The following is a 21,266-nucleotide window of genomic DNA, read 5'->3' on the forward strand; positions in this document are numbered from 1 at the left end:
TGAAGGTAAAGGTTCAATATTTCACTTCCTTTCATCTCAAACTGAGGCTTTATTATCCCGACTCGATTGAAACAACCAGTGGTTCTTCCTCTACAAGTCTTTTATTATTATTTCTAAATGAATGATTTTGTGTTGCATCAAACATCAAATATTCTCTCATCATCCAGACTTTTAACTGATTGTCCATATTAGAGAATTATTCTACGATCAAAAACCATAATAACCTTACATTTGTTTTATGGATCTTATTAAACAGTCAAGACTAGATTTTGACACTTAAATTGATTAGTATTATTCAAAGACTGACAGTGTTTAAATCAAAAATTTTATTTGTATGTGTAGGTTGGGTTTAGTTACAGTTGTGCTGTAATCTCGGCGCGACAGAAACAATTTTGGCTGATAGATTTAACAGTTTGTGAAAGCTTTATTCAGTTAAACTGCAGAGACTTGATTTAGAGTTTAAGAGAATCTCTCCATTCACAAAATATAAAAAAGTCATTGCTCTTTCTCAACATTACTAAAAAAAAAAAAAAAAGAAATGACAATATGCAGAGAGTTTTATTAGTATCAAATCAATAAACTTATTTCTTCCTGCTGAAATAGACACACAACAGCACACAAGCCAAGGCTGGAGATAAATTAAAAGCAAAGAAAATTAATCACCAACACAAGACAAGGTCCTGATACAGCAGTGTTTAAAAAAAGTCTAAATTAGTGCCAGATTCCAACATCATTACACAAGAAAGCTGAAATAAATCACCAACTGAGATGTTTGCATTTTTATGTTCACATACATATCAGGGCAGTGAATGCAGCATGTGTGGAGGCACCTGTTGTGGTGCCTCATCAGAAGCAGAATCACAGTTTCACGGCAATGCCACAAGCTCGCATTACGAACAAAAACACACCCATCAACATTTTGGGGAATTGAAAACCATTCCCAGCTAACCTTGAACACTCAGGCAAAGCACAGAGGAGTGGATGGAATCAAAACATGGCAGACAGCGACGACAGGCTGCAGGATGGTCATCATCACCGATCAAATATTTCTGTCACTCAGTATTTCATCAAAACATGAAGGGAGTTTTAAAACAGGGAAATGTATAAATCATTAAGTAACAGGAAAACAAAAATATTTTCCCTGTGGAAGCACATCCATACTAACAAAAAATAAAATAAAATAAAATAAACAAAAAGGAAATCAAAGTGGGCACATTAATATACTGAAGATATTATTCCAAAAGAAGCCATGTAAAAGGTAATTCCCTCCCCTTCATTAAGAAAACAAAACCACGTGCCACCATACAGGCCTATGGTGAACAACTACCAGTCTATTTTACTGCCTACAGGTGTATTGATCTCAGTGTTTGCTGTCTGCAGAGGCGGAGCGGGAACGTGAGCGGGAACGGGATCGAGAGCGAGAGCGTGAGCGGGAACGGGAGCGAGACTGTTTGTTCTGAGCCGGAGCAGGTGAACGTGAGCGAGACCTGGAGCGGGACTTGGAGCGAGACTTGGATCTTGAGGGGGATCTGGCAGTGGCCTTGCCCCCTCCCGACGCCTTCTTCTCTGGGGTGCGGCTGAGGGATCTGGAGCGGCTCCTGGACCGGTTGCGGCTGCGGGAGCGACTCTTAGAGCGAGAGTAGCTGCGGGAACGAGAGCGGCTCTTGCTGTGACTGTTGAGAGAGAGAAGAGGTCACGTTCAGCATCAGTCCTGTATAGTGTTGCAGTTTTACACAAAACTACAAACAATGAGACAAATCTTCTAGCTGGAATGAGCAGGATATCAGTACAAAAAGAAGAGATTTGCTCGATTGTCAAAAAATTATGTTGGGCCTCTTCACTCACACTACAAAAAAAACAAACAAAAAAAAAACAAAAACAAAAAACAGCTCAACATTGTGGGAAATCTGTTTATCTTCTTTTTTGCTGAGTTAGATAAGGAGGCAGATAAGGAGACAACACCTCTTGGATGCTGATGCACAAAATGTGAAGATATAACCAGCAGGCAGTTAGCTTAGCTTTAAGACAGGAAGCTAGCTAGCCTGGCTCTGTCCAAAGGTAAAACCCTTAGATTGCCTTCCGCCCTGCATTGATCTGAGACAGAGGAACACGTTTGCCCACATTACTTACAGTTCGTCAACAACCACAAACTGTTGCTCTAAAAACTATTAACTCTAATTATGTTGTTGTTGTTAAGGTGGAGTTTGCGGAAGAGGTTTGTTTTTTTTATCTTTGGACAGTCAGACTCGCAGTTTCCATCTACTTGCAGTCTTTATGCTAAGCTAATTGCTGTCTAGTTTCCAGCATATGGACATGAGTGGCACCAAGCTGCTCATTTAACTTTAAGAAGAAAAGCAAACGAGCACTTCCTCGTGCCAGCCAGCAAGAAGTTTACATGTGAGGAGTTTACTCATATAACAGATTTCTAGATTATAGGATCAAGCACTTTTCTCTTCCTGATGCTTTAGGCTGCAAGAGCACAAACATACAAAAAGCAGCTTTAACACAAGTCTAATAGAAACAGTGTGAAGACAAATCACCTTCTGCTGTCCTCGAAAATCTTCAGCTTGCGTCCGTTCAGTTCTGTCCCATCAAGCTTGGAGATGGCGTTCTTCATATCACTGCGCGATGCAAACTCAACCACACTGTGTCCAAGTAGAAACATGAATTAGGACCAAACTCTGAAGACAGAGACAAAGTGACTAGATTGACTAACAGAAGAAGAACTCACCCTTCATTTTTGTTGGGTCTGTGAGCGTCCACAAAGGTAACTTCACCTGCCTTTCTCATCAGGTCTTTCAGGTCCTGTTTCAAAGCATAATGCAGGATTAGTAACACAGAAGAGAACAGGAGGTGCCAGTGAGAGCCCTTTCTGACCTGGAGGGAGAGAAATGAGCAGGCAGCAAGCAGACCAGCACACACAGAAACATGGGTTATCTAATGCTGTCTTTTGTCACTTTGTGTTAAGATCCCATTTCAGTGGAGGGCATGTAAACAAAAAGAGCCACTGAAAATGCTTTGAGAGTGGACAAGTGTTGCTTTTTTGTTAAAAACTACTTCTATGTCCCATTAATTGGCTCCATGATATCGCAACGAAATTTATTTTTTCTCAACTCATCAGCAAAAACCAAATTCAACTTCCTAGTAAGACGCCTGACAGGTAACACAGCACTTAAGAGTTTTTATGTGTCAAAGGTTAAAGTTCATGTATTCAATACTGAATTTTGTGTCTGTATGTGTAAGATAAACTGTATTTATTAGGGGGTGGCTGACAGTAGTACTATGGGTAAGTGAACAAAAACGTGATCTTTTTGTTCATATAAAAATGATTTGGCTCAACAGACGTAAAGTCTTTACAAAGTAAAACTGCCCCCTGCTTCGCATTTGAGACTGAAACTCTACACCCCGTTACCACCCGACCCTGAACAAACCCAATCACATGAGTTTTATGCTACTTACCGCTCCATACCCAGGAAGATATTAGCATAGAGCCACTTGTCCAAATAGCAAATGGGAACCAATGCAGTGTTAAGCCCTTGAGAAACGACCTCGGCCTTGACTCAGCATCCGGCCTCCACAAGTAAGGAACCACCAGAGAGCAAGTAGGGGGAGGGGTGTGCGCCCAACTCAACACCCCCCCCAGCTCCATCAGCAACAGAAAAAGACCCAAATGGGAGAGTGTAGGGACCGTGGATTTGAGGGGGGTTACAGCAGTCGGGGATGCCAGCCCACAGAACCTCCAGACTGTGGCTACGGACCTCCTAAGGCTACCGTATCCTGCGCTAGACCACTTTCACCCGCTACGGGGCCCAGCCAAGACTTTAGACCGGCGGCAACTGCGTGTGAGGAGAGGCACCAAATGGACACTATTCAGAAAAACAACCAGGAGAGGGCGCTACACACTTCTGACACCTCCTTGGAGGTTGTGCAATCACCTCTGATACAAAGGAAACCATATCAGAGCAGCTGTTAAAAATCAAATAAATGTTTTTGGTTAGAATTCCCATGAGCAGCAGTAACATGTGCTTTTGTGTGGAAAAAATGATGTGGGTGGAGGTTAACAAAAGAACTGGGGGCTTTCTGCTGTAATTAACCAATTAACAGTTGAATACGTGCTTTTTTCCTTTTCTTATTTATTTATTTTTTTTTAAATGTAAACAAATTGGCCCGGCCCGATCAAAAGAATGCTGCTTCACTTAAAAAAAACATGTCATTACTATACAATTTGAAAGAGCCTGTGTTGTGAGAGAGATAAGAGAGTTTAGGGATCTCTTACCTGCCAGCTAATCCGCGAGGAGAGGTTCTCAACAATCAGTCTGTGGTCAGTCCGCACAGGAGGGCCATACCTGCACAGGCAAACCAAAAAGAACCTTTAATACAACATTTTTTTGTAAAACAGGGGAGGAGAGTTGTTTACAAATCAAACTGGAAAGCCCTGTGTGTTGAATGCAGGCTGTAACATTCATCTGAATTAACTGCTGCTGTATTTACTCTGTCAGCCCGAGAGCTGGGTCAATATTTGAATTTGATTCAGAGGTGGAACAACGAGCTTTCATTTTCCACCGGCTTTGACTTTATCTCAGTTAGTCCTGCTTTAAAGATTAAAGTCAAATATTTTTGGGGCATCTGTTTTCATCCACATGCATGCAATTATATTTCTGTTTTGAAGTCACTCTTAGTTGTGTGTTTATGGATGAGTGCACTGCATGTACTTGCATAAACACCCGACTGACGACTGGGCCACGTCATGGTTCACTGTGCTGAGTTCAGTCAAACACATGATGGCTGATCAGAACCAACTGATGGAACTGTGTGTTTTTTAACATGGGCTATTTTCACAAATGTAATTTACCTGATACTTTATGTGGCTGCACAACTGTGTCTCTCTAGTTTCTATAACCAACCATTTGATAAAGCAACAACTAAACACACTTTCCTCATGACACCTCTGTATCTGACACGAGATTTCACCCGACTGCGAGTGTCTGAAGTATTCAGTCAATGAAGAGATACCTTCAATACAGATTTTTCTTCGCTGGAAATTTGACAAAAACACGAGTAGAAGCTTTAATAATTAGTGAATGACAAATGTACCTGGATCCACTGCTGCGAGATGGGCGATAGCTGCTGCTGCTGCTGCTGAAACGTCCCATTCCAGGGCCGCCACCTCTTCCTCTTCTGGAGCGAGCGTGCTCAATAGTGACCCTAAACAGGAGAGAACGAGATATTCTTTAGATAAAACACAAATTAGATGTATAACAAATGAATTTTTTACTCATATTTCTAAGAGGGAAAGGTTGGTAATTGTTAAAAAATGCCTGCTGAATTCATAATCATGTTCACTAATCTATGTGAGCTGATCTGAAATAAATGTGTAATTTATTCAGATGTTTTTAGGGGGAAAATGCACCATCAACACTCTCCACAGGAAGCAGACAATCTGTTGTGACTGCAGAGACAGAATCCCTCACCGATGAACTGACAGTGAATAATGAAACTGCCAGGTCTCCTGTGAAACACAGGCTGGTGATTTTACTGCATTGTGGACTGATTCATAGTTGCAGGTGCTGCATTTAAACAGATCTCTATCTGGATAAAACAACTCAAACGAATAATCAGCTGACTCACAGAATCAGTCACTGACTCACTGTCAGTGGACACAGTCTGAAAAGTGTCGTTAAAGTGTCAGCTGTCATTATAAACATTTTCCTGTTTGAAAAGACATCAACAGGCAAAATGGCAAAAGTAACTGCAACATTTGCCTGGTGCAATGTGAGCAGACTGACTAATGGAGCGTGACGAAATTTTTAACAACCTCCAAGTTTCCCCCGACACCAACACCTGCAAACAGTTCGCAACATCACGACTGGTTTTATATCATGTATTTTCACTTTCCTTAGTTACATGAAGTTAAGGGAGGTCAAAGGGTCAGCGAACAGTGAAAATTTTACATTTTTCTACAGACCGAGGTGATGTCTTCAAATGTCTTGTTTTGACTGAACAATAGTCCAAAATCTAAAGACATTCAGTTTAATATCCTATAAAACAAGGAAAAGCATCAAATCCTCATATTTTAGAAGCTAGAAACAGGACAGTTTATATTTATTCTTAAAAAAATAAAAAGACTATAAAATCCCTGCAGCTCTAATGAAGTTAAACTTGTATGAATGTTTACTTCTTGTTTCAAGGGACTTTTGAGTCATGTCTGCTGCCACTGTGACTCAGAACTACTTTGAACAGACCTGTGACAGTGACTACACTGGTATTTATCTGTAGCGCATCCAATTCTGATTAGAATATACTGCAAACTGTTAAGACTCCTACGCGATACATTGCTCCAAAAAGAAGCAGTACATTGATTCTGACTCGAAAATCTGTTGCTTTGATTCTGTCCTTGCAAGATGAGGAGGCTTGTGAGTCACAGTGGGATCAGACACAAGTTGTTGTTGTTCTTCTTCAAAAAAGGAGTTAGCAGTTACATCAAAGCTAGTGAAAGTGTTCGGGAATTAAGGAGAAATAAACAACCAGCAGCTGATTCTAATTCAGTCTCTGCCACAGCAATAACCAAAGGTGGGTGTATTGGAGGACGGTGAACATTGGCATTCGCTAACCTTTCTGTGAAGGTAGTCAAATGCTCCACTTCTCGAGTTAAAAACTGCCAGAGTAATGTTCTCAGAACGAAAAGAAACTGGCCAAGATTAGATGATTACCTTTCACTGCACAACTCTTTGCCGTTCAGCTCGTACACAGCATCATCTGCATCTCTGTGGTCATCAAATTCCTGAAAAGGGGGCAAACAAATGGTAATTGTAGAGGCAAAAACCAAGACAGGATCAGAGATCATAATGTGCACACAGTGGTCTATGACACTTACCACGAAGCCAAAGCCATTCTTCAAGTTGATCTCCCGAATTCGTCCATATCCCTTGAAAAACTTCTCCACATCTCTCTCTCTGGCATGTGGGCTCAAGCGGCCAATGAAGACACGACAGCCACTCATATTGTTATGTCCTGAAACAGGAAAACAAAAGTTCTGGTAAATATTCAACCACAGAGCGAGGGGAGGGGAGTAAAGACAGCTTAATATTTAATATTTTAACTATCCTGACTTCACTTTGCCCATAGTTCATTTAAAACACATCACTGTATAACGGGTGGCCAAATATACTTTGGCAGCCGTTAATATACCTGGGCGGGCTGCCCATGTAAAGTCTATGTGTGGGAAACAGTGTGGTCACTGTTTAGGCCATTTTCTACCAACTAATTTGATGATGAGATGTTCCTGGTGGCTTACCACCTCGCTCGACACTTTACTGAAAACTGTGCATATGCTACCATTTCCTACATGAAAGATTTTCTGTACTTGCAAATAAAGGTCTGGGTAGTGTCACATTAAGCCAAGTCTGGAGTGAAAACCACTAGCTATGGTGAAACTGGGCAAACCTGAACGGTATCAAAGCTACATGGTAATCAGCTTCTGGGCAAACCAGTTTCAGAACAGTTGTTTACTTTTAAAGACTGTTTGATTTCACAAAAAGCCCCAAGATCTAACAAAGCTGAAACTAGTAAACCCCAACATTTAACCACTCAGTCCACAGTTTATTAGGTACGCCTGGCTGCTAGCGATGCCGCAACAGGGCTGCAATAAATCCTACCTTCATAAAGGTTTTGTTGGTCCTGGTTCAGAGGTGTTAATTCAACATCTATGATGATTTTGGAAGTAGTGTGGGAATTTGAGGTGCAGTTGAATTATCTTACATTACTCTAAGAAGTGTTTCTAATATCCTCCCTAAATGTTATAAAAAGAGTGGACGGTATAGTAAATTAAATAATAATCTTTAGTCCTGTAAATGATCATTAACTTAATTCTACCTCTCTGGAACAGTATCAGGTGAACTCGAATTAAATGTGTTGCGTTATGAATGTTTTAACTTTCGATATTTAAAGTACATTCTTGAGCTGCAAAAATCAGTCGTTTACTCAATTACTTGAATTATTAAATTAATCAGCAGCTATTGTGATAACTGATCAATCATTTTAGTAATTTTTTTAATCAATGATGTCGAACTTTGATTTGCTGCTTTCCTTTATCATGCATGACAATGGAGCGGATATCTGTGGATTTTGGACTTTAGATCAGACAAAACAAGGCTTCTGGAGATTTTACCCAGGGTCTGTGGGAACCTAAACCGCGCATTTCACACTGTTTCTACCATTTTATTGACGAGATGATCAATCGATTAAAAAAATAATCCCATTTACAGCCCTGATACATTATCCTGAGCATACCTGCACACTTTTACTTAAGTAACATTCTACTTTTAATGCAGGTTTTTTTTTTTAATGGAGTATTTCTACACTGCGTTATTAGTACTTTTACTTGAGTAATGGATCCGAGTACTGCCTCCACCGTGGTCACCACCTAGGCCTAAATTTAGCCTGAGGACCCACCGTCATACATTTCTCTTTAATTTATGCATCGTTGAAACCTCGAAACCCAAGAGGTGAAAACCGACCATCTGAAAAATATAATCCTAATTTAACTGCTTCATATTTAAGTAAAGTAGGCTTTAATTTAACCCGGTAAAGAAAGGGTTAGCCCGGTGGCTCAGTAACGGTTGTAGCTCGCCTCGAGGTCGGCTTGAGCTACCAACCGTTAGCCGCAAAGCTATCACTCACCGCCGGGAACCCACTAAACCAACGGCTAGCTGCTTAGAACCGTCAATTTGGAACAGTTATATTCGGTCATATTAGATTCTCACCGTGATTTTTCTCCTCAAGCCGTTCGCCCGGTGGTGCTGTTTGCGCCGCTGGTTAGCTGCTTCCTTCGCCGCGCCGTCCACTCGACTGTGTCAAAATGGCGAGTGAGTCCAAAGAGCAAGAGAACAGGAAATGCTGCTGCTGCCTTCAGGGGTTGCCAGTTCGGGTTTAAGTTAACGGCTTCACCTCTTTATCATCCGAACATGTGTTGCGTGGGCTGTACTGATTTATCACAGCCGTGTAGGGCGTAGCTTCTCCAGTTGAAATGCATTAGAATGTTTTTCATCAAAAATGGAAATAAAAATTAAAAAAATACTTGTAGTTACGTAGAATCATCAAAGGGGGATACGGCACGGATTTGGCAACGAAGATCAGAGTTCTGGGTTGTGTATTAGGGCTAGGCTAAATAAAAAGCACCACCTAAAATCCACATACTTCATATGAAGTAGTTTTTTCTTCTATGTGGTAACAGATCAAACAACACATCAGTTTGCTTTCACTTACTTTACTAACCCCATATTTCATATTTATATTAACATTCAATTTTAACTCACTGTTGTGTAGTTGTAAAAAATACACACTATGTATATGTATATCTGTCATGGTGTCCCTTGATAACCCACACAGGTTATATTCCATGTAGCAAAATGAAACCAACACATACCGGTGTCCTCGGCCCGAGTCTGGCCCTGATACTTCCAAATCTGGGCAGATTTCGGCTGGTAGCCAGAAGATGTTGTGTGTGTGTGCCAGGACTGGTCCAAATGTGGAAGTAGCAGCTGACTATCATGTTGTATATGGGCAACCACCGGGCTGTGGAACTGGGCGTATACTGGGCCAGAAGCAAACACGCATGTGGCCCGAGTATGGGCCAGCTTCAGTTTGCTCAGTTTTTATTGAAACCTATGTAGAGAGGTGTTGTTTTAATTGTATGATCATTTAGGAGGCTGTAGTTTGCAGTGCTGTTAAATTGCATTGTATTATACAAAGAGGTGTCTCTGTTATTTAACCTACTCTCATGAATATAAATGGGGTGGACAAAATAATAGAAACAGCTGCCAGTATAATTCAATACAATTCAACAGCACCACAAACAGTAGCCTCTAAAAATGACCAGACAGTTGAATCAACACCTTTCTAGATCAGTTTCAACACAAACTGAACATTATCATTTTGAATGAATGAATGAATGAATGAATAATAACAGCAGTTCAATCTGTCCAGTTGAGTTATTGGTCTGCCTAGGTTTGAACAATAAAATCAGAGACAGCAGATACAATTGCTCATCACTATCTCAACATATTTTTTCTGGAAAATCAATTTAGAAATTTTTAATGGCAAAAATATTTAGAAATGAGTGTCTGAATATTTTTGGCTAATCCAGTGAAAGTGATGTCAAATACCCGACAAAAGAAATCACAATGAAGCTAAAAATCATATTTTTAAAAATCCAATATTACAATAAAGCAGTCCTGCTCATCAATTTCCAGCATCGCCGAGGATAGCCTCATACACCCAGAGATGCTAAACCTTGAATTAAACAGAATCGCAAAACTGAGTCACAGTATGTACCGTTATATAGTCTGTTACTGCACATATTTAAGACTAAAACAAAAGAAGCAAACATTTCTTGGTTATCCATCTCTTTATTCTAGTACTATATCATCATTCTTGAAATTGTCTTGGGTTAGGAAAAGGAAATACAAGGTTAAGGTTGACACCATACAATAGAAAAAAAAAATACCTGTCTGGTCTGCTGTGTAGAAAGTGCCAAAGACTTTTGAGCATGGAATACTGACCACTGTACAGCCCCCATCAACTTAAAATATACCGAAGAATCTGAACACAATACACTTGGTGAAATGTCAGACTACATCAAAAAATAAATAAGGATATAGCTTATTTAAGAGCATGAAGAAGAGGTCAAGTGATTAATTTGCACTTTCAGTCCCATTTATGGAGGTGTTCAGCGGGAATTAGATGACTGTCACGTGATTTCCTTCCTGAGAAAGGGTAGCTGTCCATGAACACACCACAGCAGGAGGGAGGGGAGAAGATTCAAATCACACGTGGCCTCGTTTACTGAACTTTTACGTTAAGAAGCGACACCAGCTGAAATGAGTAAAACTACAAGGAGCCAATGTTTGTCACCATCGTCATTATAATCACCATCATCGTCAACGTCAGAGGGGGAAATGTTCATTATGCATATATACTAAATCCATAAATGCTTACGAATAATTTTATGACATCGTATTATTTTCCCTTTGCGATAATCTGATCTTCTCACTGCAACCAACCCAACCTGCGACATTATGAGTAATTTCACAGGAAGGTTTGTTCTCTATCCTCGAAAAGCTTTGTATCTGTAAACAGGTCACAGTTCAGTTCACTGCCGAAATAAATCAAACATGAAAACACGCTCTTCCAGAAATAGTTTGGCATTTTGGGAAATACTCTTATTCTCATTCTTGTCAGTTAGCCGAGAAGACTGATTTGAGACCTGGGAACTTGCCAGTGAGTGATAATCTCAACAGGTGCTGGTAGGCAGATCTTGTTACCTTTGAAAAAAAGCTAGGCTAGCTGTTTCCAGTCTTTCTGCTAAGCTAGGCTAACCAGCTGCTGACTGTAGCTGAATATTTACTGTAAAGACATGAAAGTGCTTTTGATCTTCTGATCTAACGCTTTACAAGAAAGCAAATAAACCTACTTCCCAAAATGCTGAACTACTCCTTTAAGGATTACTGTCATTTGAAGAGGAATAACTGAATTTTCTGCTTTTCTTTCTCATGGCAGCTCAGTCTTTCCCAGTTTAATGGAGAAAAGAAATGAGCAGAGCAGTGCCCCCCAGGAGCAATCTCTGGGTGTAAATGTAGATTTCCTATCCTGGAAGTTTTGCACCGTTGTAATATAAATACCATTTGGATATAAAAGCGTAGACAAAAATCGTACTGGGTCACAAAGTCAATAATAGTCAGTGTAGCAGCTTGACTTTCTTTGTGTTTGTGTCTCTGAGATGTTCACAGATAGCGACTGGGCTGCCCGACACTGTACGAACAGTGACTATTTAAAATGAACAGTATTTGCCCTTGATTGTTTATAACCGTTGGTGAACTGGTTACACTGGCAGCTAACAGACAGCTCACGGTTTAAAACGAGTCCCAGTTTAGATCTTTTCTTTAAAAAAAAAAAAAAGAAAAGAAAAGAAAAGGAGAAGAAATACTTGATGATATGATCAGAGGTGTGGCATCTCAGTTTAGTTTGATCAAATTCTTCCAACATGCAACATTTGAACTCAGGGAACAGTCCAATCCTCTTTCACCTGCTAACCCTCTAAAATGGCCAAAGTAAACTACTAAAGCTCCACACGAAGAAAACAGAGTCAACGATATCAACTGAAGGCCACATAGAGGTTATTGAACGAGAACTTGTTGAAATTGAGCAGATTAGCAGTCTCCTGGTAACGTCACTGTCAGTAGTCTCAGGTGTCTAGTTATTCTACAAAAGCAGTTCAGAAGGCAGGGCAGGGAACAAGGCTGACAAAGGTTTAAAAGTTTATGGAAAAGACTAATAATAATAACGACCTATAAACTTCAGCTCTACAAGTGGTTGTTGTTGAAGTCTGAGCCACGCGTCAGCGCTCAGGGCTCAGGTGAAAGTTTGTCGTCCTGTGATCTGGAGAAGAGCAGGAGGGGTCTCTGTGCTGTCGGTCTGAAGTCTTCGGCTGCAGCTCTCCTCGTGAGGAGGAGGCTCTTCTGTCCCTGCCTCTTTACTCAGAGGACAAACAGTATGAGGTCAGGTGGTTGTTCAAGCCTACTAATGCCACTTGAGCCACAGTGGTGGCGAGAAGGTCCAGAGGTCACTGTGTGTGTGTGTGTGTAAGTAGGGGCAGTTCACACCCTCGTGTGGCGGCAGCTGTGGGAGGAGCCTGAGCCGGCGGCAGCAGCGCCAGACGGCGACGAAGGGCCCTCGTCGCTGGACTCGTTGTGCTCCTCCTTGTGGAGGCCGAGGCTGATGTGGCTCTGCAGGGCGGCCGGGGTTAACCACTCCTTGGGTAGGCAGCTCTGCAGGAAGGGGATGCAGGAGCTAAAGTACGCCAGTCTGTTCACCCAGCGAGGGATTTCCCGTCCACACAGCAGCTGGAAAAAAGGCAAAATATGTGATGTTAAACATATTATCACTGCTGATGAGTCCTCACTAAGACCAGGAAAGTGGATCACATCACTCCAGCTCTCAGACCTTAACACAGACTTCCTGTTTGTAAAAGTATTAACTTTAAAATTCTGCTGACGGTTTATGAGGAGCTAAATGGTAAAGTGCCAAAACGCATTTCTGATCTGCTGCCCCGTGAATCCTCCAGACCTCATCATCCAGGAAATCAAGTCAATACATTTTACTCAAAATCACAAATGTTTAACTCAGGGTGGTGCAAGAAAAAAACTCATTAAAGTCATCATCTTCTGAATGAATGTCTGTTCACAATTTTACAGCAGTTCATCCAGTAGTTGAGATATTTCAGGCCGGACCAAAGTGGTGCCCTGCAGCCGGCATGGTTCAAAATGTGAAACACAGACAACATTATGCAACTGTCTACACAGGCTGACTGGCTATACTGACCCCCATGTGTAAAATTGGGGAAAAGCCCCTTTAGGTGTATTTACATGTGTAATATAGTACATGTATCGACTGACCTCAGACAGTGAGGAGGAGAAGTGGTTGCAGTTTTTGTGCATTAGATGGTAGGCGTTCCCTTTGAACTCTTTACCGAGCTCCTCCATGATTTTATCTATGTCCTCCTCTGTGAAGTCTGTGGTGCCCAAAACAATGGCCTCCCTGTTTAAAAAGACAGAAAACAACACGACAGCACGATTATCTCCACTATTAACATGAACAGCATCACGGTGCTTTGTATGCTAAATAGGAGCACGCTCACTTGAATTTGAACGTCTCTCCCAGTTCAGCAGCGTTGCCTGGGTTGATTTCGAAGATGCCGCTGAAAGGGTATGGATGACCCCCGTATGCAAATTCTGTGTGGACAAAGATGCAAAACAGAGGTTAAGTCTTCAAATACAAGCACTAAACAGCTGTAATTACAACGAAGCAAGTAATTAATCACAGGCACACTGTATTTAAATCATTAGGCCGGGCTAATTACAGGCTTCCATGCCCTGTATTTACAGCAGTACAGTGGCAAACAGTGATGAACACCAAGGCCACAGCACAGTGAATAGAGAGCCTCAAACTGTTCATTATGTAGAATCTGAATTAAATCTGAATTCATACATTTTAACAACAAGACATGACAACATGAGCAAAAGTCCCGCATTCAAAATCACATTAAAAGTACAGAAGAATTATCAGCAAAGAGTCATATTGTTATATATTACATTATTGGATGCATGTAACATTTTAATGCTGTAGCTTGTCATATAGAGCTAATTGTAATGGTTTTATATACTAGTAGGTATTTTATTAATAAATAATCTGTAAGGTATTCCCTGTTCAACAGCCGCTGTCCGGCCTGTTAAATCCTGGCACTGCAGAGCCACGCTGGAATTAAATCAGCTGTTTGAGCTGACACTTCTGGCCCCGCTGAGGTCCTCAAGATATCAGGAGAGAGCTGAGAGTCCAAAACTGCATCTGGCTTTGAGTTTAGTGTGTGATAAAAGATTTATGTGAATATTCTTGAAATCCCAGTCTGGTTTTTGGCAATATGCACATATCATGTTGTCTGATAGTTGCACAAGAGCAGGTCTTAAAAGCTAAAGGATGAGAGCACTTGTTGAAATTCTTAACTGCAAGTACTTCATCTCATCTGTAAGGTAACTAGTAAATATAGCCACCAAATGAAGATTAAACCAGAGTAAGAAATAAAATATTTCCCTTTGTAGAATAAAGTAAAAGTATAATATATCATATTCTCTCACTGTCAATGGATTCAGGAAACCTCTTTAAAACTCCAAGACCATATTTGACTCTTCTGATATCTACATTTAAAATATCAATAAGCTGTGGTGCAGGTTTTATGCAGCAAGAGTCAATAAATGTAAATGAGATTTAGTTTCTGCCATATTTTGCAGTCTTACTTATCAAAACTGAGATATTTCAGAGTTGGAGATCTTCACCTGACAGTGATGATATATTAAATTCATGGCATCATTATGCAAAAATATGCTGTAAGCTCAGGATCCTATGCTGCAGATCCATTAAAAGGAGTGATTTCCTGTCTGAGTAGAGACTACATTTTCACTATCATCATATTTCTCGGTGTGCAGACCCAATATTTCTGGTTGCAAAGACATAATGGAATTCCCAGTGATCTAGTTTCATGCTGGTTTCTGCCTCTCTCTTTTTAAACCACAAACACACACATACACAGTGAGTCAGCAGTGACTCAACCCAGAGAAATGGGGTCATGTTATTAGGCACACGACTCCATATTCCTTTTTTTAAAGCCACACTTCATCTGTGTCCGTGAAAGCAGCCTCGCACACAGTTTTGAATCAGACGGTGACGCACAGGTCTGAGTCGGGCCCGGTGCTGTTCTGCTCAGACAAAACAGGGATGGGATTTCACAGACGTAAAGGAAGCCCCGTCTTACCTCGGCCATAAATCTCAATGCCTGAGTGGAAGACTCCAATGCCCAGATTGGAAGTGTACTCGTTTATCCAGTACTGCAGAGAAAGAGGGAGAGAAGGGGGTTAGGTGGAGAGATGCATTCAGGATCAATACCAAACACAATGTTGTATCAGGCAAGAAAAATGCAGCAGCTCTGCAGAAAATACAGTTTAATACTTGATTGCTAAATTATACTTCACAGGAGAAAAGCTGATGTGACTTTTGGAGCCACTCAATACTGCTGTAGGAGAATATCCCAATTACTTACATGGATTAATCAAATCAAATAATCAAATACGTTCTTTTGACTGTGCAGAGCTTAATTATTGTACAGCACTTTTGCTATTCAATTAAATTTAAAGTGCTTTGTTTTTCTGCTAAGGGAATTGTTTTATATTCACTCTTTTCCTTGCTGGGAGTCAGATGAGAGGATCGATACCACTCTCGTTCCTGTCGGGTAAATAAGAAGTTACAGCCAGCAGCCGGTTAGATACTGCACCGGACTGGGAAGAGGCGGAAACTGCAAGTCTGGCTCTGTATTTCCAGCACAACTTGTTCTGCAATACAACAACTAATGCACAAAAATGTAATGAACACATTACCGATACGAAACACCAGAAAACACTGTAAAAGTCTACATCATCTGTCTAATATTACTTATATTGGATAAAACCGAATATTGTTTTTCTCCATTATATCTGCACTTGCACCATCTAAAGTTGAATCATTGCCACATCTGTACAAACACATCCGTGCTCTTGTATATGTTAAGGCTTTAGACGTCTCTTGGATATTAAAGGTGCCATTCTTGTTCAATTTTATTGTTTTGTTGCAATTTTATACAAATTTTTTAAAATCATACTTTGTTTAATTCTGATTTTTCTGAAGTTCTGATTTTGTTTATCTGGACAAAACAGTCAAATAAATGCAATGTGACTTACAGTATTTTATTTTGTTAAATGTTATATTGTTATCACTGCCTATCTTTGCAGGCTTTCTTGGTTAAACAAAGTTTTTTTTAACCTGCAATTTACAGCAAATATTCATTCATTTGTTGACTTAATCTGTTTATTTTTATTCAGGATTGTAACAGCAGGGGCATCCCAGCATGCACCAGGCTAAAAAACAAGGGGATCACTCAGGATATTTACAATCAGTCACAGTTTCTGGTTTTAAGACCTGGAAATCTTTGGAGTGTGGGAGGGAAATTCACACAGAAGACAATCCCAGCACGTCAAACCTGGCTGCCGCCCGTCAATCTACTATCAGGAGCTTATTCATGGCAGGACCACAGCTTCCCCCACCCCACACCCACTGACACTCCCATGCCCTGGGACACCCGTGAGGAAACATGCTAAGAGCTATCCACGCTGCCCCAGCTGTCCCCTATTAATAATAGAACACATTTCCGGGCTCAGGGTGATACAATAAAAGCATTTCCACCACTTTACTTTGTGTCAACAGAATCTTCTCGTGTTTCTGCAGTGACCTCTACCCTATCGGCTCTCCAGCTTTTGTCATTTCGCACCAGGAATGGATGGAAATCTTTTTAACCGGAGCGACCTCTGAGCTTCCTGGAAGAAAACCATCTACAAGGACAAATCCCTCCACCGAAGAGGAGTGAGGTTGTGACAAGTCGCCTGTCCAATGACCTGACCTCACCTTAATGAATCAGCCCCGGCAACATTAGTGAAGCCACAGATATTAATCATCCTTCTGTGATGACGCAACCTCACTCTCTTGCTTTTGTTGAAATCATGTTGCATGCCAGCGCTGCTGCAGCGATCCATGCAGCCTCCCCTACGCTCTCCTGCCTGTGCAGATACAGCATGCACCACTACACACGCCTACCAGTCACTCTCAATTCTACACTGAAGATGACGGCTTCATCATCATCCTCCTCCTCCCTCCTCGCATTATTCACTCCCAGGCGAATCTTGTGGTTGTCTTCTTGTGTCGTTGTGTTTAATTCTTAGTAAAGTGTTTCAGGCTGGTTCTGACTGCCACTGCCCTCACGAGCACTTTCTCCCATTTCAACAGCCGCTGTATGACCTGTTAAGTCCTGGCACTGCAGAGCCATGCTGGAATTAAATCAGCTGTTTGAGCTGACACTTCTGGCCCCGCTGAGGTCCTCAAGATATCAGGAGAGAGCTGAGAGTCCAAAACTGCATCTGGCTTCGAGTTTTAGTGTGTGATTAAAGATTTATGTGAATGTTCTTAAAATCCCAGTCTGGTTTTTGGCAATATGCACATATCATGCTGTTGTCTGACAGTCGCACAATTTCTTAAAATATGGAGCAGGTCTTAAAAGCTAAAGGATGAGAGCACTTGTTGAAATACTGAACTGCAAGTGCTTCATCTCACTTCAGTGAATGATGATCTCCACTGACTTATTTTCATTCTTTTATATGTAAAATTCTATTCTAACCCCCAGCCACCCTTTCAGCATTAATAAGCATTATACACATAATTACCAAATGATTTATAACACACTGTTGTGTAGTTATAAGCTCATATAAGGACCATTTAAGTGTTAAGTATTTATTACCAACTGTAACTCTTCTCATTAAGCCTCTGTAACTGATGTATTCATGAATAATGAATTGTTGATAATACAATATAACATAGCTGAATTCATTTAAAATGTGTCCATCTTTTATAGATGAAAGCTTATTTTTTCATTTCATTTTTCATTTGTTTTACAAAATATGGATATTTTGAGTAAAAATACAAAAAAACAAAAGAGAGAAAAAAGTTATAATAGTATAAGCACTTCTGTTTCCCTTCAAACAAAACATTTATAGGGGAAAAAATTCCAAATGAGCTGTTGACTGATATCCATATCTACAGTTCATGCTGATAATCTCATCTCTCAGGTTTTCTCCAAGTAACTGGCCGATTTAATGTTTCACATGTGCCGCACAGCAAACCCGATCTTTGAGCATCATCCGTATATACTAAATGTAATAAAGTAGAAAGTGTTTATTCAAGCTGTAAAAGAAATCCCATAAGTGAAACTACCACATCTTCAGTCTTGAATGAACCCTTCAGGAGTTTTGAATGATTTGTGCACAGCAGTTTAATCAAGGCTTTATAATACATTGTAGGATCATGTGTGTAATTATACATCATTAAAATGCATTAAAAGTTTATTAGATGATGGATGGAAGTTGTAATAGTTGACAAATACTTTCATAAACACTGAATATGTCCTTACATCTGCTTAAAACTACAGTTAAACAATATGTTTAATTTGCTTATAAGAAATGCTAATTAAGGGGAGTTAAATAAAGTGTTTCCAGTAGAGAAACTGAGTAATTCTTTGCATTTACAGCAACATGTTGCATAATATTCACACAGGACGCTGTTCAGCAGTCCAGTATATGAAGACCAGGCAGTGTGCACATGTCTGAATGAGGACCCTTGTCCTTTGCTGATGTGTGTGGGTTTATGTGTGTTTGTGCGTCATGTGAGCTGAGGGCACAGTGACAGAGGTCAGAGGGTTGAGGTTGAAATCAACTGTTTTATGTACCTTCATTCTTCTCTATTTTCCCCTTTTTACGTCCAAATGCCACTGAAAGATCTTATTTTTTCTCCACAGGCCGAACACAGCGACTCTGTTTCGTGATGGCTGAATTAGTAGATAGAGAACAACACAATGCATGTCTGCAGCGCACCAGCTAAAGCCATACACACACTGTGCAGCTGTAGTATAGGCTGCATACCACCCAGCCTCCTCTTCAAGTAGTGTTGCAGTAAATCTGTGAACATGGGTGTGACTGCTCACCATTTCCCATGGAGAATTCCTTTAATTTAATGCTAAGTCAGCTGTTACAAGTCCACAGGGTTTATATTAGATTAGAAACATCAACATGGAAAAGTGTGGATTTATTTTAACAGACTTTTGATGCCTATTTTCCATGTCCAGCTGAATGAAACAGGTGTGTGTGGGCCTGACATCTCTGGTGGTGCATTCACTTCCCAAGTTGGTGTCTGATCACAAATATCCCTCCTAACCAGAAACAGAAAACATGAATAAAAAAGTAAGTGCAGTTTGGTTGCGATGGATCCTTACCATATCATACACGTTAAGGATGACAGGTTCATTGGCCATGGTTTACACCTGAGCTGGAAAGGTCCCCACCCTCCACGTTTTCAGGTCGTCAGCACCTCCACACCCCGCTGAAGTCACAGGGCCACACGGCGGACAGCAGCGGCGGAGGGCAGGTTCCTGCTGCACGGATGGAGGCTGCTCATTCCCCCGCAGGGCAACGACTACTGCATGGGACACGGCTCTGCGAGTAAAGCCAGGAAAAATGTCCAAAAGCAACCGGACAACTGGAGCCTAGCGAGATGTCACAGAGCCATTATCGGAAGTCAGGTCGGGAGAGCGGCCCGTGTCCCGGCTCCAGTAACAGCTGCTGTAAGGGACAGCGACGCAGGAGCAGGAGGTGAATATGTGAAATAAAAAACAACCACAGCGGCTCAAAATATCAGATCAGAGGTGATAATCTGATCCATAGCAGGCGTAAAGGGCCGGGAAGTGTTGAAATCTGCAGCAGGCGCCCTCCTGTCATCGTGGGCGAAAGGCGGGCAGCTTGGGTGGACCGATGTCGAGGCCATGTTTTACGCGGAGGATGTTGGAGCAGCTGTGGGGGAGGACTCCCGAGCCATGGCGGTCAGTTAGAGCTGATGGGGGGGGGGGTCCGGTCCACCTGCAGCAGCATCCCCGGCCGGTGCCGCCGCTACTGGTCACCCGCATCCAGCATCCTCTTCGCGGTCGGGAGGGGGGAGCTGGTCGGCACAAACCTCCGCGACATGACTCCTCCAATAAACCCCCGAACCCTCCACCCAAGAAAAACCGCTCGACGGAGGTTTTTTCAGACGGTTTTCAGAGAGGAGCGAAGCGGCCGCTGTCCCTCCGTGCGGTGCGCTGGTTCCGGCCCTGGCTCCGGCTCCGGCTCCGGCTCCCTTCCTGCCGCTCTCCGGACGGGGCTGAACCGTCTGATTACATCATATCTGCCTCCGAGGCTCCATCCGTCAGCAGCCGATGGGAGGCAGAGCTGCTGGTGGGTGTACCGGAGCACGTTTTATCACAAAAAACACCAATTTATTTTCTATTTCTGTCCACCAGCTGAAAAACGATGAAAAACGCTGAAACATACGCGGCGCACGAGCTGCTTATAGCGACCGTTAAAAACCGTTGCAACGCATTTTTTAAATAATATTTAAAAAATTTTTTTTTTTTTTAAATTTTTTTTTGGAGAAAATGCTTTTTTAAAAAAAAAAAAAAACAAAAACAGAAAGGGATGTAACACTTCATTAAAACGTGTTAATGATATACTAATGATAATGATGTACAATGCAACAATACAACAGGGTTTTGATTTATTTTGTGATAAATTAGCTGAGATATGATTTCAGTTGTTAATCCCTCCCCCCATTGTATCGTGGTAATAATAAACAGTATTTTTAAAATATAAACAGTATATTTTAAAAATGTTATTTATTTTGGCAAATTTAAGCAAGCGTACTCTTTAACTTTTATTTTGAAGGGAAACCGACAACATCCGGTGTTGTGCCTGTCGTCTGCTAACTTCACACATACGGACCCTTTGTCCAATAAATAATTGGTTGTTTACTTAGACAAAATCAACCTTTACGCTTACTGTTAAAATTATTAGAACATATTTAGTGTCTCATAATTTTGATTTAAAAAATAAAATAAAAAGAAATAAAGATATATGTATGTGTGTGTGTGAATATGTGTGTTTTTATACACATATATATATAAAAAACTCAAGATTTTGACGTAGTGGTGGGACCCTATCCATCCCAATAATGCTCATTTTTATCAGTCAATATCAATTGTAATGCCATTTATAGAT

At 41.1% G+C, this 21,266-nt stretch overlaps 2 protein-coding genes across 3 annotated transcripts; both read right to left on the bottom strand.

Moving 5' to 3' along the window:
• Positions 1-539: 539 nt before the first annotated feature.
• On the bottom strand, positions 540-8,900 carry srsf5a (serine and arginine rich splicing factor 5a). 2 transcript variants are annotated; one of them, XR_011693681.1, is made up of 9 exons: positions 8,763-8,900; positions 6,875-7,011; positions 6,711-6,781; positions 5,095-5,205; positions 4,277-4,346; positions 3,460-3,836; positions 2,732-2,805; positions 2,541-2,645; positions 540-1,673 (listed from the first exon to the last, which is right to left on the bottom strand). XR_011693681.1 is itself a non-coding variant. In XM_071498493.1 (8 exons), the coding sequence occupies exons 2-8, from the start codon at positions 6,998-7,000 to the stop codon at positions 1,361-1,363; spliced, it is 870 nt and encodes a 289-aa protein (XP_071354594.1). In that variant the 5' UTR covers positions 7,001-7,011; positions 8,763-8,900; the 3' UTR covers positions 540-1,360. The 2 variants fall into 2 exon arrangements, 1 of the variants encoding a protein (XP_071354594.1); XM_071498493.1 differs by lacking the exon at positions 3,460-3,836.
• Positions 8,901-10,386: 1,486 nt separating this feature from the next.
• LOC139633085 (deubiquitinase DESI2) lies at positions 10,387-20,384 on the bottom strand. Its single transcript, XM_071498494.1, has 5 exons — positions 19,454-20,384; positions 15,362-15,434; positions 13,694-13,787; positions 13,452-13,593; positions 10,387-12,899 (listed from the first exon to the last, which is right to left on the bottom strand). The coding sequence occupies exons 1-5, from the start codon at positions 19,490-19,492 to the stop codon at positions 12,654-12,656; spliced, it is 594 nt and encodes a 197-aa protein (XP_071354595.1). The 5' UTR covers positions 19,493-20,384; the 3' UTR covers positions 10,387-12,653.
• Positions 20,385-21,266: the final 882 nt, after the last annotated feature.

This window comes from Trachinotus anak, unplaced genomic scaffold, assembly GCF_046630095.1.
Source record: "Trachinotus anak isolate AG129_WGS33_773 ecotype Australia unplaced genomic scaffold, CSIRO_AGI_Tana_v1 ptg000015l, whole genome shotgun sequence".
NCBI lineage: Eukaryota > Metazoa > Chordata > Actinopteri > Carangiformes > Carangidae > Trachinotus > Trachinotus anak.